The following is a 12,543-nucleotide window of genomic DNA, read 5'->3' as shown; positions in this document are numbered from 1 at the left end:
AAATAATGTGGGCATGAAAAGGAAGATTTTATATTGCAAGTTTTTTTTACTCTTTTATACTTATCAAAATAAAAAACCATACACACTACTTATCTTGAGCCAGATAGAGTGGACTAGAAATCCCATAAATAAAAATATCAAGAATGCTTTATTAGAATCAAACAAATGTTCAGAACTGCTGTAATCAATACAACCCAAGATCAGTTCTCAGGGATTGCTCCTAGTCCCTCTCTTTCTCACACCTTTGTGTGTGTGTGTGTGTGTGTGTGTGTGTGTGTGTGTGTGTGTGTAAAACATACTCAAGCAAAAACATTAAAAAACCTGAATCCTGCAGCCTGTATGTTGTGTCAATTAAGGGTCTATTTGTCAACAAAGCTTTTCCCAGAGTCAGAGCACTGATATGAATTCACTCCTGTGTGGGTTCTTTTGTGGATGAAAAGGCTTAAGCTGTGAGTGGATCCCTTTCCATACTGATAGGGTTCCTCTCACTTGTGTGTCATCTCATGGATAAGAAGGTGCGACTTTTGAATGAATCTTTTCCCACAGGTCAGGCACTGATATGGTTTCTCTCCCGTATGGATTCTCTCGTGTATGAGGAAGTTCGACCTTTGAATGAAGCCCTTCCCACAGTAAGAGCATTGATACGGCCTCTCCCCTGCTTCCGTCTTCCTGTGCCTGAGGAGCGCTGATCTGTGACGGAAGCTTTTGCCACACTCCGAGCACTTATATGGTTTCTCTCCTGTATGAGTTCTCGCATGTCTGGTCAGGATAGATCTCTGACTGAAGCTCCTCCCGCACTCTGAACATTTGTACGGTTTCTCTCCTGTATGGGTTTTCTTATGTCTAATGAGGCTAGATCTCTGAGAGAAGTTTTTACCACAGTCTGAGCATTTGTTCGCTTTCTCTCCCACATAGGTCCTTGTGTGCGCATCTTCTGTTGAAATAAACAGAGAACCACAAGCTGAATAAGCTAAATATCTGACAGAAACTTTAGTCAGAAAGGCTCTGGTGCTTATTACATTCCATCCTATGATCTATAGGGAAGAGAGTTCAAAGGGCAATCAATAAATAGCAAAACATATTGCTGAAAGAAACATAAATGGGGGCTAACATGATTCAATACAGTGTGTTGGATTTGGACCCACAAGACCAAACCAAATTACTGTGCATTTAAGGAAGCTCACTCTGAATCATAGGGCAGGTTCAGACAATTGCCTGTTAAGTATGTATCAAGTCGGAAGGAGAGGAACATAGGAAACTGCCATATACTGAGTCAGACCATTGGTCTATCTAGCTCAGTATTGTCTTCACAGACTGGCAGCGGCTTCTCCAAGGTTGCAGGCAGGAATCTCTCTCAGCCCTATCTTGGAGAAGCCAGGGAGGGAACTTGAAACCTTCTGCTCTTCCCAGAGCGGCTTCATCCCCGAGGGGACTATCTTGCAGTGCTCACATTTCTAGTCTCCCATTCATATGCAACCAGGGCAGACCCTGCTTAGCTATGGGGACAAGTCATGCTTGCTACCACAAGACCAGCTCTCCTCTCCAGTGACCTTAAGGAGCATACACTCCTGTTGTCTGAACTCGCCCAAATCCAGTTATCAACATTCTCTGCCCAACATTTTACCAACTTCTGTCCCCAGTAGTTGGAAGTTGGGCAGAGAATCTTAGTAACCAGATTTGGGCGAGTTTGGTTTTGGACCCAAGAGACAAAACCAAACAACTGTCCAATAATGAAACTCATTCACAGAATCATCGAGTTGGAGGGATTGTCGGTCATGTAGTCCTGCTCAATGGAGGAAATTAAGAGCTAGAGCATCCCTCATAGATGCCTGTTCAGCCTCTCCTGGAAGACCTCCAGCAAGAAAAAGCCCACACCCCACTAGGTGACTGGTTCTATTTTCGAACTGCTCTTAATGTTTATCCTAATGTTTAGCTGAAATCTAGCCTCCTAAGCCCTTTAATTTAGTCGCACACTCTGGATTTACTTTGTCCTGTGTGAGAGATGTGAAAAACAGAGATTTGCAACAGATGTTGAATGTAGAGACCCAGACTCAGCTAAATCCATCTCTCACCTAAGTGGGCAGGTGGGAAGGCACTTTCCTCAGAGCCCTGGTAATATGGTACCCACAGCTCTTCCTCTTCTTCCTTTTTTATTATCACAGCAGGAAATCCTGGAAGGAAAAAAGAGAGAGAAGGAAGTCAGGAGTCAATATCAATATCTTTATTTCGGTCTTTGATCACCATAAGATAAAACATAACAACAGTAGCATTAAAAACAGTCAGTGCCCGCAGAGACAGTAACTGTGAAGTTAAAGCTAAAATCTTATTATTGTTAAACTAAAACCTATGGAGTGTTATAAAGTTAATTAAAATATGGTAAAGTAAATGCATAGAGGTTAAGAAGTTAGAGACTGTGAGCATAAAACTAAAGTCAATGAGAAGTTACAAAATAGTTAAGATTAGAATTAAAATGTGATTAAAACATGGTAAAATGAAAACTGAATAACTGGGTAGCAGGGGCGGCAGTGCAAGTATGACTTGTGTCGAGCCTGATTAATTCTTGCTGGCAGTCAGATCCAAGCGAATTTTGTATGCTGTCACAAAGAACTTAGCAACATTATATGTTATTCAAAGGTTGCAGGCAGAGAGTAGTAGGGAGACATAAAACTGGCTCATACGCCCTGGCAACCTTGTAAGATGTTAGATGGAAGATACAAGGAGATCCCCTTCCCGGAACGTCTGTGTCCCTGAAATGCTGGGCAAGTTAAGGAGAGGAGAGCTGGTCTTGTGGTAGCAAGCATGACTTGTCCCCTTAGCTAAGCAGGGTCCACCCTGGTTGCATATGAAAGGGAGACTAGAAGTGTGAGCACTGTAAGACATTCCTCTCAGGGGATGGAGCCACTCTGGGAAGAGGAGAAGGTTTCAAGTTCCCTCTCTGGCTTCTCCAAGATAGGGCTGAGAGATAGACTCCTGCCTGCAACCTTGGAGAAGCCACTGCCAGTCTGTGGAGACAATACTGAGCTAGATGGACCAATGGTCTGACTCAGTATATGGCAGCTTCCTATATTCCGAAGTTGAAACCACCGAGCACATCCTCTTACACTGCCTTTTTTATAGAGACATCCACAGTACCCTCATTCTCCCAGTACTTACAAGGTTGCTGAGACGAAGTTCTGCTGTGCCAACTGCTGCCCTGTATCTCTTCTTGCTGCAACAGACTGGCCTGAAGCTCGCTTCTCCCTCTTTCAGCAGCAGCAGAACACACAGCTCTCCTATCCTGGGATCTACAAAGCATGGAGCCAGCCCTGCCCCTGCATCTCTGTCCAGTGCCACTCTGAGCCGAGCCCAGTCCTCACCTGAGGTGGTGCCCAGTAAGATTTCACTTTCCTGGTCAGCCGATCCCAAAGGCTCTTCTTCTTGTTCCAACTTTATGGTCAAGCATGGCTCCTCATCTTGCTCAAGTTTTATTATCACATCAGGATACCCTGAGGGGAAAAATTAAAGTGTGCTAGCCTTTATGTGGACTAGAGGGAAATTGATAATAGTTTTTTGTGGTAACCCCAGGGCTTTGCCAAAGTACTAATTCTTTCTAGTGAGTTAGCTTTGCTTGCTCTCTTACCTAGTCCGTCGTCCAGTGGGATATTGGTCTCTTGTTTCTGGATGGAAGATCTGGATTCCATGGATCTCCCCTTTGCTGAAGCTGAGAGATCACCAATTCAGGAACAGGAAATCCTGACAGCAGAGGAAAGAAACAGAAATAGTCTGAAGGAGTTTGGTAGCTGAACTAGAGTACCTTGGGACTAAAACACTTTACCACTGGAGATGAGTGCATTCGTGAGCTTTTGTACAGGTGAGTACATTCGTGAGCTTTTGGGCCATGAGATCCCTTTAAAGCTGTATGGCTAAAAAAAAAAAACCCACTCAAAAAACATTTTTGTTACCTTTGCATAAGTAACATGTGCTACTATGGAAGGATCCATTTCTCTATAGGTAAGGATTTCATGAACTAACGAAGAGGGCCAAAAGGAGGGATAACCTTGGGTGCATGTATATTTCTTATCTTAACTATGTTGATATGCATATTTTGGAAATAGCTAAACTTTTCTAGAACATGGTCTATTTAAAAAATATATTTCTATATCACTGTTGTGTTTAAATGTATGTGCATATGAGTGTATACACACACACTTTGTTCTCCTGGACATGTTATACTGAGTAAAGAATTAAATAAATATTTCTATATTTAATATAAAATATTTAAATATCTTCATCATACTTTTTAGCTAGGAGGCAGCTCTTTTTTAATGGCAATGTGTGTGTGCATGCACACGTATGTTTGTAAATGGTGATATTTGATTATCTAATTATTTAAATATGCTATGATTGTTTTATCTGGGATCTTTCAATATAATGGTGTGTGTGCTTTGTCTCTCAAAGTTGAGATTTGTTGTAGAATAGAAAGACTGATATCCAGACAAACACTGTGCTAGTACAATGAACCAAGACGAAACCCTTCAAAAAGGTTCACAAAACCAATAGAACACAATGGATCTATTAAGCTTTAAGACCTTTTGCTTGCACAGACTTCAGAAGTATGGTCTTGTACTGGACAATACACTTTGTTTCTAGTGATTTAAGATACTGATCACTACCTTTAAAGGACCACCTCTTCTCATACAAATCTACCCCTATCATCAGTTTGTATAGAGGTTTTCTTGCACATTACACTACATTTGAAAGTTTCTTTGGTGGTGACCCATGAAATTACCCTTTCTCTGGTTGCCACTGCCCTGCAGAACTCCCTGCCACCTGATTTGGCACCCTCCCTACTGGTTTTTAAAACATAGACTGAAAATGGTGCTATTCCAACAGGCTTTTCTGAACATCCCCTGAATTTTATGCTTTCAATTATCTTTATTCTGCTTGTTTCTTCTTGCTGTTTAAAACTTTAAAAAGTGATATTCTGATCACTTTTTTGGGTTGTTGGGTTTTTTTACTGGGTTTTTTGGTTGTATATTGATTTTTAATTTACCGTTGCTGCCTTATTTAGAAAAAGGCAGGGTATAATTTTTTTTAAACAAAACTGGGTGCATCAGTGCATTCGAGCCTGAGATCATCTCTTTCCACTCCTGCATCCTGGCTTCTTTGGCCATTAAAATGTCTTGATCTTCATCTAAATAGAATCAGGGGTGAGAATGAATGGTCATCAATTGGAGGTGTTGTGCAGCCAAGGAGAAACTTCTGGTGGAAGAGTACAGAGAGATCTTCAGCAACTAGCCAGGAAGAACAGGACTCTTCACTTCAGGCACAAGATCAACATTGGAAACTACGCGCCCACCGGACTGCAAAGGTTCAAGGTAAATGGAAAAGTTTTGGATACTTTAAGGGAGGAAGTAAAGGACATGCTAAAGCTAAGAGTAATTAGACCTTCAACAAGCCCATGGTCATCGTCTTTTGTGCTTGTAAATAAACCCAACAACAGCATATGATTTTGCGAGGTAAACAGAATGTTGTAGCAGATGCTCTTTCCAGAAAGGTAAAGTGTGCCGTCAAGTTGATTTTGATTCTTGGCACCCACAGAGCCATGTGGTTTTCTTTGGTAGAATACAGGAAGGGTTTACCATTGCCATCTCCCGTACAGTATGAAATGATGCCTTTCAGCATCTTCCTATATCGCTGCTGCCAGATATAGTAGCAGTGGGGATTCAAACTGGCAACCTTCTGCTTGTTAGTCAAGCATTTCCCTGCTGTGCCATTTAGGTGACATCCAGAAAGGTAATGTAAGTAAAAAAACAAAAAAAACAAATGTGTACTGTGATGTTCAATGTAAAGTTATTTTGTTTTATGAAATGGTTTATGTAATTGTTGTTCTTTAGCAAGAGAAACATCTTTTGCTTAGACACATCATCGAGATGTAAACGATAGTGGTAATTAGGGATGAGTAGGGGGACATGTCATGAAATGGTACAGGACTACTTTTATGCAAATTGGCTTGGAACTCTGGAGCTGTCAATCATAATTTATTTTTTTATTTAAAGTATTTATACCCTACAAGATAGAAAAAGTATTGACAATTTTGAACTTTGGTGCTGGAGAAGAATTTTGAGGATACCATGGACAGCCAGGAAAAGAAACAAATGGATCATAGAACAAATCAATCCAGAATTTTTCACTCGAGGCACAAATGACCAGGCTCAAAACTATCATACTTTGGACATGTTATGTGAAAACCCAGCTCCCTTGAGAAGTCCATAATGTTGGGGAAAGGAAGGAAAGGAAAGAAGAGGACGATAGACTCGATTACGACAGCAATGAATGCACCACTGAGAGACCTTAAGGGCCAAGTTGACGACAGATCATCCTGGAGAGAACCTACCTATGTGGTTGCTAAGAGTCAACACCGACTTGATGGCACTTAATCAATCAATCACCACTCGCCCCTCCAGAACACTACTGCTCTGGACAGCAGTAAGAGGCAGAGAGTGACAGAAGTTGGAAGTGAAATTCAGTTAGAGTGGGTATTTGGGTCTGGGCAGTAACAGCCTCAAAGAGGAGTTGTTCTGAGACTCAAAGGATAAGACAGACAAAAAATAAAGGACTGGGTTATTAGGACTGTCGGTAATAAAGCCTGGTTGTGAAGTACAGTTCTAGGAAGGAACTGGGTTCAAAGGTGAAAAGCCTTATATACTATGTAAAGTAGTGCTGTGAGAAGTTCAAATCATCAGTTTTGTAACCAAGCAAGATTTCAGTCCTACTAATCAGCAGTGCAACAAACAAACCTCAGATAACATCTCTACAGAAGTATTCTACCTGATTTGTTTTAAAGTACATCCGAATGATTTCCGTAACAAACCCTCCTCATGCCTGCAAAGCCATGTTATATTCGGGTAAAGAAACCAACAGAGTTACAGAGGCTTCATCATATAATTGGTGGCAGCGGCGGACATATAAGAGCACTTGTATAAGCCAAAGTAACATCTCAGATGAAAAACTGAAAACAAACTTCACACACATCTCGGACCAAATGCCACATGGAGGGAGACTCCTTCATCCGTGGAGGGGGTTGGTGCTTTTCTTTACAACCCTCTTCCAGGCATTCTCATGTCAGATCTCTCCTTTACTGCCTGCCTTTCCCCAGATCTCCCCTCTTTGCTTTGACTCACCCGCTCTTTGCAACCTTTGCATTGCAACCTCTGGGAATCTGCAAGCCTCAATGTTCTGCAATATGGATGGTGCCAAAAAACCCAAAACCAAAACATGGAAGAGGCGGGACAGGAAGGAGAGTCGCTTTCTGCAGTTCCCCGTGTGCTGCAGCTTTCTCCGTCTGATCCTCTCTAGGAAGAAGAGCTCTTTCCGTTTAACTCCTTGAATATGGGGTGGGGGGGGAAGCTGGATCTGCTTGTAAAAAGCAAAGAAAGAAACATGGATAGTGGAAGGCTGTTCTGTACTCTTTGGCACCTCTTTAGGGCAAGATCCAGGGGTTTTTCCAAATGGCGATTTACTCTGTGGGGTTTATTTCCGAACATGCCCCCACCCCCCTTTTTAATGGTTCTTCTCTTTACAAATTCCTACTCTCTCAAAAACTTTAAACTAACCAACACAGAACCCCTCTTGTTGCCCCTAGCAACCTCGCTAAAGGTTACAGCCATGCTCCCTGGAACAATTCTTTTTTACTTCAGACATTTATTTGTTCATTCATTTATTCATTCATTCTATTTCTATATCACCCTTCCAAAAATGGCTCAGGGCGGTTTACACAGAGAAATAACAGACAAATAAAATGGAACCCTGTCCCCAAAGGGCTCAAAATCTAAAGAGAAACAACAGATAGACACCTGGCGATGGATAGGGCCAGTTACTCTCCTGCTAAATAAAAGAGAATCACCACGTTAAAAGGTGCCTCTTTGCCAAGTTAGCTGGCATCATAGAAAGTGCCTCTTTCTCTACACACCTTTCTGCATATTTTACTACTGTACTTACAAATAGAGCTTGCTAACCAAGGCCGTATCCTGTGGACAATATTTCCATAGGGTATATCTGCATGGGATATTCCCCATTCACATACTGGGGTGTACAATTATTATTATTATTACATTTATATCCCGCTCTTCCTCCAAGGAGCCCAGAGCGGTGTACTACATACTTGAGTTTCTCTTTCACAACAACCCTGTGAAGTAGGTTAGGCTGAGAAAGACATGACTGGCCCAGAGTCACCCAGCTAGTTTCATGGCTGAATGGGGATTTGAACTTGTTGAACTAGTCCAGCACTCTAACCACTACACCACGCTGGCTCTAATGCTATTTGTACACTGCCTATTTGTACAATGCTATTTGTACACTGCCTAGAGATTTACATATCAGGTGGTATAAAAATATGATAAATAATAAATATAGATTGCTTGGCATATGACTAATGTAAGAGCAATTTGGACAGAAAGAATTAATAACAGAAATAAATACTTGTAGTGCCTAAACTTTGATATTAAGGGGGGGAAACACAGATAATGATGAAGAGGTGGTAATAGTAATAAATGGAAGGTAATACAGAAATGAGTAAGCCACCTAATGGCACAGTGGGGAAATGCTTGACTAACAAGCAGAAAGTTGCTGGTTTGAATCCCCGCTGCCACTGTATCAGGTTGCAGCGATATAGGAAAGTGCTGAAAGGCATCATCTCATACTGCGCAGGAGATGGCAATGGTAAACCCCTCCTGTATTTGACCAAAAGAAAACCACAGGGCTCTGTGGGTGCCAGGAGTTGAGATCGACTTGACAATACACTTTACCTTTAATAAAGAAATGAATATTAACACAGCAAGCATCCATTGGTTTGTAACGGCCTATGTATATGCAATTGGATAGTGGTGACTCTCTTCTCAAAGGAACACACTTTGAAGTTGTTACATACACTGCTTTGGCTGGATTCAGCTGCTCTGTCAACATAGGCAGGTGACGGTGCTTTGTCTCCTTTTTATCCCTGCTAACTCAGCAAAGAGCAACCTTTTAAAGTGGTGATTCTCTTATATTAAGCAGGGGGAGAGCAACTGGCCCTATCCAACCCCAGCACAGCATCCCTCCAGTGGAGGTTGCTGGTGTCTATCTTATGTTTCTTTTTAAGATTGTAAGCCCTTTGGGGACAGGGGGCCATCTTATTTATTTTTCTATGTAAACCGCTTTGAGAACTTTGGTTGAAGAGCGGTATATAAATTTTTGTTGTTGTCTTTTCTGTCTTCTCCAGGAAAGTTCCTGCATCCACTGGCATGTCCAATAATGAAGTTTCCAACTCAGTTTCTGTCTCTTCCTTTACATGTTTTGGATTGGAGAAATGGTTCGTCCCATGCAGGCTATAGACCTGGGGTATACAGCATAAGGCCCGGACTCCCCTTGCAGCCTGCCAAGACATTTTCAGCAGCTCACCAGGTCTCCCTAGACTAGAGTCGTACTGACGTACTGCTGCGTCAGACCCTTGGTCCATCTAGCTCAGTATTGTCTTAACAGACAGGCAGCAGCTTCTCTAAGGTTGCTAGCAGGAATCTCTCTCAGCCCTATCTTGGAGAAGCTGCCAGGGAGGGAACTTGGAACCTAGATGCTCTTCCCAGAGTGGCGGCTCCATCCCCTGAGGGGAATATCTTACGGTGCTCACGCTTCTAGTCTCCCTTTCATAAGCAACCAGGGCGGACCCTGCTTAGCTAAGGGGACAAGACATGCTTGCTACCACAAGACCAGCTCTCCTCTCCTAAGACCCTGCACATCACGTCAGCTTTCCTGATGGGAACCTCCTATAAAGCAAGACGCAAACCATATGGTAGCAGTTGCCCCTCCATGGATGTCTTCCCCACTATGGTGAGGGGGCCATTGTCTTCATGGTGGCCCACAGGGTCTCGTGACCTCCTCTCCCCCAGTCTCTCTTGCCGGCCATATTTTCTTTGCCACGGCCTGGGAGCCCTCCTGTGGGGGTCAGGGTGGGGGCTGCTGCATCCTGTTGCCAGGGGCACGACTCACCCAGACAGGGCTAGGAAGGCTCCAGGAAAAGCTGGGGGGCGGGGGGGTGTACATGCCCGGCTCTGCAGAGAATCCAAAAAGGAAGAGGAGCTGGGAAGCGGGCTGGACATATAGCCCCGTGAGGAGCAGAGCCCAGGATGGAGAGCAGTCGGAAGACAGATGGGCCGCTTTCTCCCTGGAAGGGCCGATGGAGAGATCTCCAGGCTGCGCTTCAGCTCCCTGCTGCCTCTCCTCACTAGCCTTAGGCTCTTCTCTGCCTCTGTTCCTTGTGGGCTTCCATTTCTGGAGGAGGGTGGAATGTGTAGCCCCACCGTCAGCGGGAAGCAGAGCCCAAGGATGGGCAGCGGTTGGGAGGAGAGAGGAGCGCTGCTTCCCTGCTGGAAGGGCCAGCAGAGAGATCTTCGGCTTGGCTTCAGCTCCCTGCTGCCTTCATTGGCTTCACCCTTCAAGGCCGCTGAGGCATTTATCCCATCGCCTCCTAGGGGAGACCAGAGCAGGAGTGAGTCACTCCATGCCCCCTGGGTGGACTTTGGTAATCCTGCCCAGCCCCAGCTCCAAATTTCCCCATCTCAGGGCTTGGCCTCCCTTGGCCTTGCTCACCCTGTTCCAAGGGTGGCATCCCCCTCCTTTCTCTCCGTCATATCCACAGACTTCACTCCTGCTGCCCTTGCCCCCAATCCAACTCCCAGGCCTCCCAGCCACCCTCCAGCGGTCACATTTCCCCCTGGATGCCTTATATGCCAGGGTTTCTTAACCTTGGGCCCCCAGATGCTTTTGGACTGCAACTCCCATCATCCTCAGCCACAAAGGCCATGTCTGGGGATGCTGGGAGTTGTAGTCCAACAACATCTGGGGGCCCAAGGTTAAGAAACACTGCCTTATGCTATAAATCACTCACCAAGATGACCCCAACTCACTTGCCAACATGAGCCCTAGCTAGCCTTCCCTTGGCTGGAGACTCTTGGAGGTGCTTTCTCTTCTCTCCTTGTTTTCCCTGCATGGTGGGAACCTTTGCCTAAGTGATGGTGGTGCTGAGCTGTTTGAAGAAAAGGCTTGTGCTTTTCTTCAAAGGTGGTGCACATTTCTTCAGGTGATGGCTCAGCTCAGGGGTGTAGCTATAATTGAGCGGATGAGTTCAAAGAACCCAGGCCTCCAGACCCTGAGGGCCCCCCAGCTCCACTCCTCCCTATGTCTTCATTATCTCTCTCACTCCCAGGGGCCACTGCCACCAGGGAGAGGGGTGAAGATGGGCCCCCTCTCTCCTAGCGATGCCCCCGGCTTAGCCATTGACACTATGGTGTCTCTATGGTGTCTGCTGCTGATGGACCTGCAAGTGAAAGATTCAACACCAAGTCAGTAACTGGAGGATTGAATCTGCATTGAATCAAAAGGTGTCACCATTTCAGGGGAGAAAAGAAGTCTTGATTTCCTTCATATCTCACTAGTGGAAGGGATCATGAGAATACTATAAACACTTATAACCATCAACACAAAATATAAGCCGTTACAGCATGCCAACAGATAAAAAAGATTGGGGAAAGCTGCCATATCACGCCCATCACTTTCAACTTACTGCTAAGGTGAGACATAGAGAGACTTTAGCTTGGCTGGTGAAGGTTGTAGGCGCTTTCTCTTCTCTCCTCTTTCCCCCAGATTGCTGGGAACATTTGCCTGGCCAGTTTTTTTAAACTGAGCTGCTGGCTGCTTGAAACTCCAAACGCTGGAAAATGCAAAAAGAACGGGAAGTCATCTCTAGGGTATCTGAGATACAGTCTAATTAATGCCCATTCATAATTTTTGTGATGAAATCATCAAAGTCATTCCTATCTCTTTCACCATCTGTGGCCATACCTTGGCAAGTGGCTGTTCTAGTTGCTTCTCATTGGTATGTGTCTTCCTTTTTCTCTGCAACTTTTGGGGTGGCCCAAAACTTGCACTCCATTTTGCAATATTTTAGTTGGTCCTAATAAAGTTATTACTCTATTTTGCCTTTTGAACTTCAACAAGAGTTACTCTCATGGATATAAACCAATGAAACACCACTGAAATCAACCGGTTGTACTCCAAAGCAGAAGTGCAAAGACAGGACAGAAACCTAAATTTTAATTCTTTTGACTTTGAGTAAGGAATTTTCTTGGAGCAGAATCCAGCATGTGGAACTCCCTGCCACATAGGAGGCTTGCCTGACTCTTTCGTTGATAGTGTTCTGTCACTAACTTAAAAAAACAACACATTATTACTTTTGCCTGTAGTTTGTTCTTCATATTATATGATGATGAAGAATATTCATATACTCCCTTTCAGCAAAGAAAGTTCTCAAAGCAGATTTTGTGCTAAATTTAACTTTTCCATTTAAAATTAATTAATCAATAACGTGGGGAGAGGGGAATACACAGCATAATCATCCTTATTCACTCCAGAAACGCTGCTCTGTCCGGTCTCTTAGCGCGTCCTTCTCCACTATGCTCACATCCATTCAATCCATCCATGCGCTCTAACAGTAGATTAGTCTAGTTTGGTTTGCCAGTTTTCGGGCTAGGC

The 12,543-nt window shown here is 43.9% G+C and overlaps 1 protein-coding gene across 3 annotated transcripts; it reads right to left on the bottom strand.

The window, feature by feature from the left end:
• Positions 1-129: 129 nt before the first annotated feature.
• LOC128343126 (zinc finger protein 239-like) lies at positions 130-12,525 on the bottom strand. Of its 3 annotated transcripts, XM_053291678.1 has the most exons (6): positions 11,854-12,525; positions 11,576-11,722; positions 3,620-3,732; positions 3,357-3,485; positions 2,073-2,171; positions 130-934 (listed from the first exon to the last, which is right to left on the bottom strand). In XM_053291678.1, exons 3-6 carry the CDS (start codon positions 3,678-3,680, stop codon positions 486-488), a joined length of 738 nt encoding a protein of 245 aa, XP_053147653.1. In that variant the 5' UTR covers positions 3,681-3,732; positions 11,576-11,722; positions 11,854-12,525; the 3' UTR covers positions 130-485. The 3 variants fall into 3 exon arrangements, with proteins under 3 accessions (XP_053147653.1, XP_053147652.1, XP_053147655.1); XM_053291677.1 differs by lacking the exons at positions 11,576-11,722; positions 11,854-12,525 and adding an exon at positions 7,164-7,775; XM_053291680.1 differs by lacking the exons at positions 3,357-3,485; positions 11,576-11,722; positions 11,854-12,525 and adding an exon at positions 7,164-7,385.
• Positions 12,526-12,543: the final 18 nt, after the last annotated feature.

The sequence above is a fragment of the Hemicordylus capensis genome, chromosome 2 (genome assembly GCF_027244095.1).
Source record: "Hemicordylus capensis ecotype Gifberg chromosome 2, rHemCap1.1.pri, whole genome shotgun sequence".
Lineage (NCBI taxonomy): Eukaryota > Metazoa > Chordata > Lepidosauria > Squamata > Cordylidae > Hemicordylus > Hemicordylus capensis.
The sequence above is the reverse complement of the archived record's forward strand: the minus strand, read 5'-3'. Positions and strand labels throughout refer to the sequence as shown.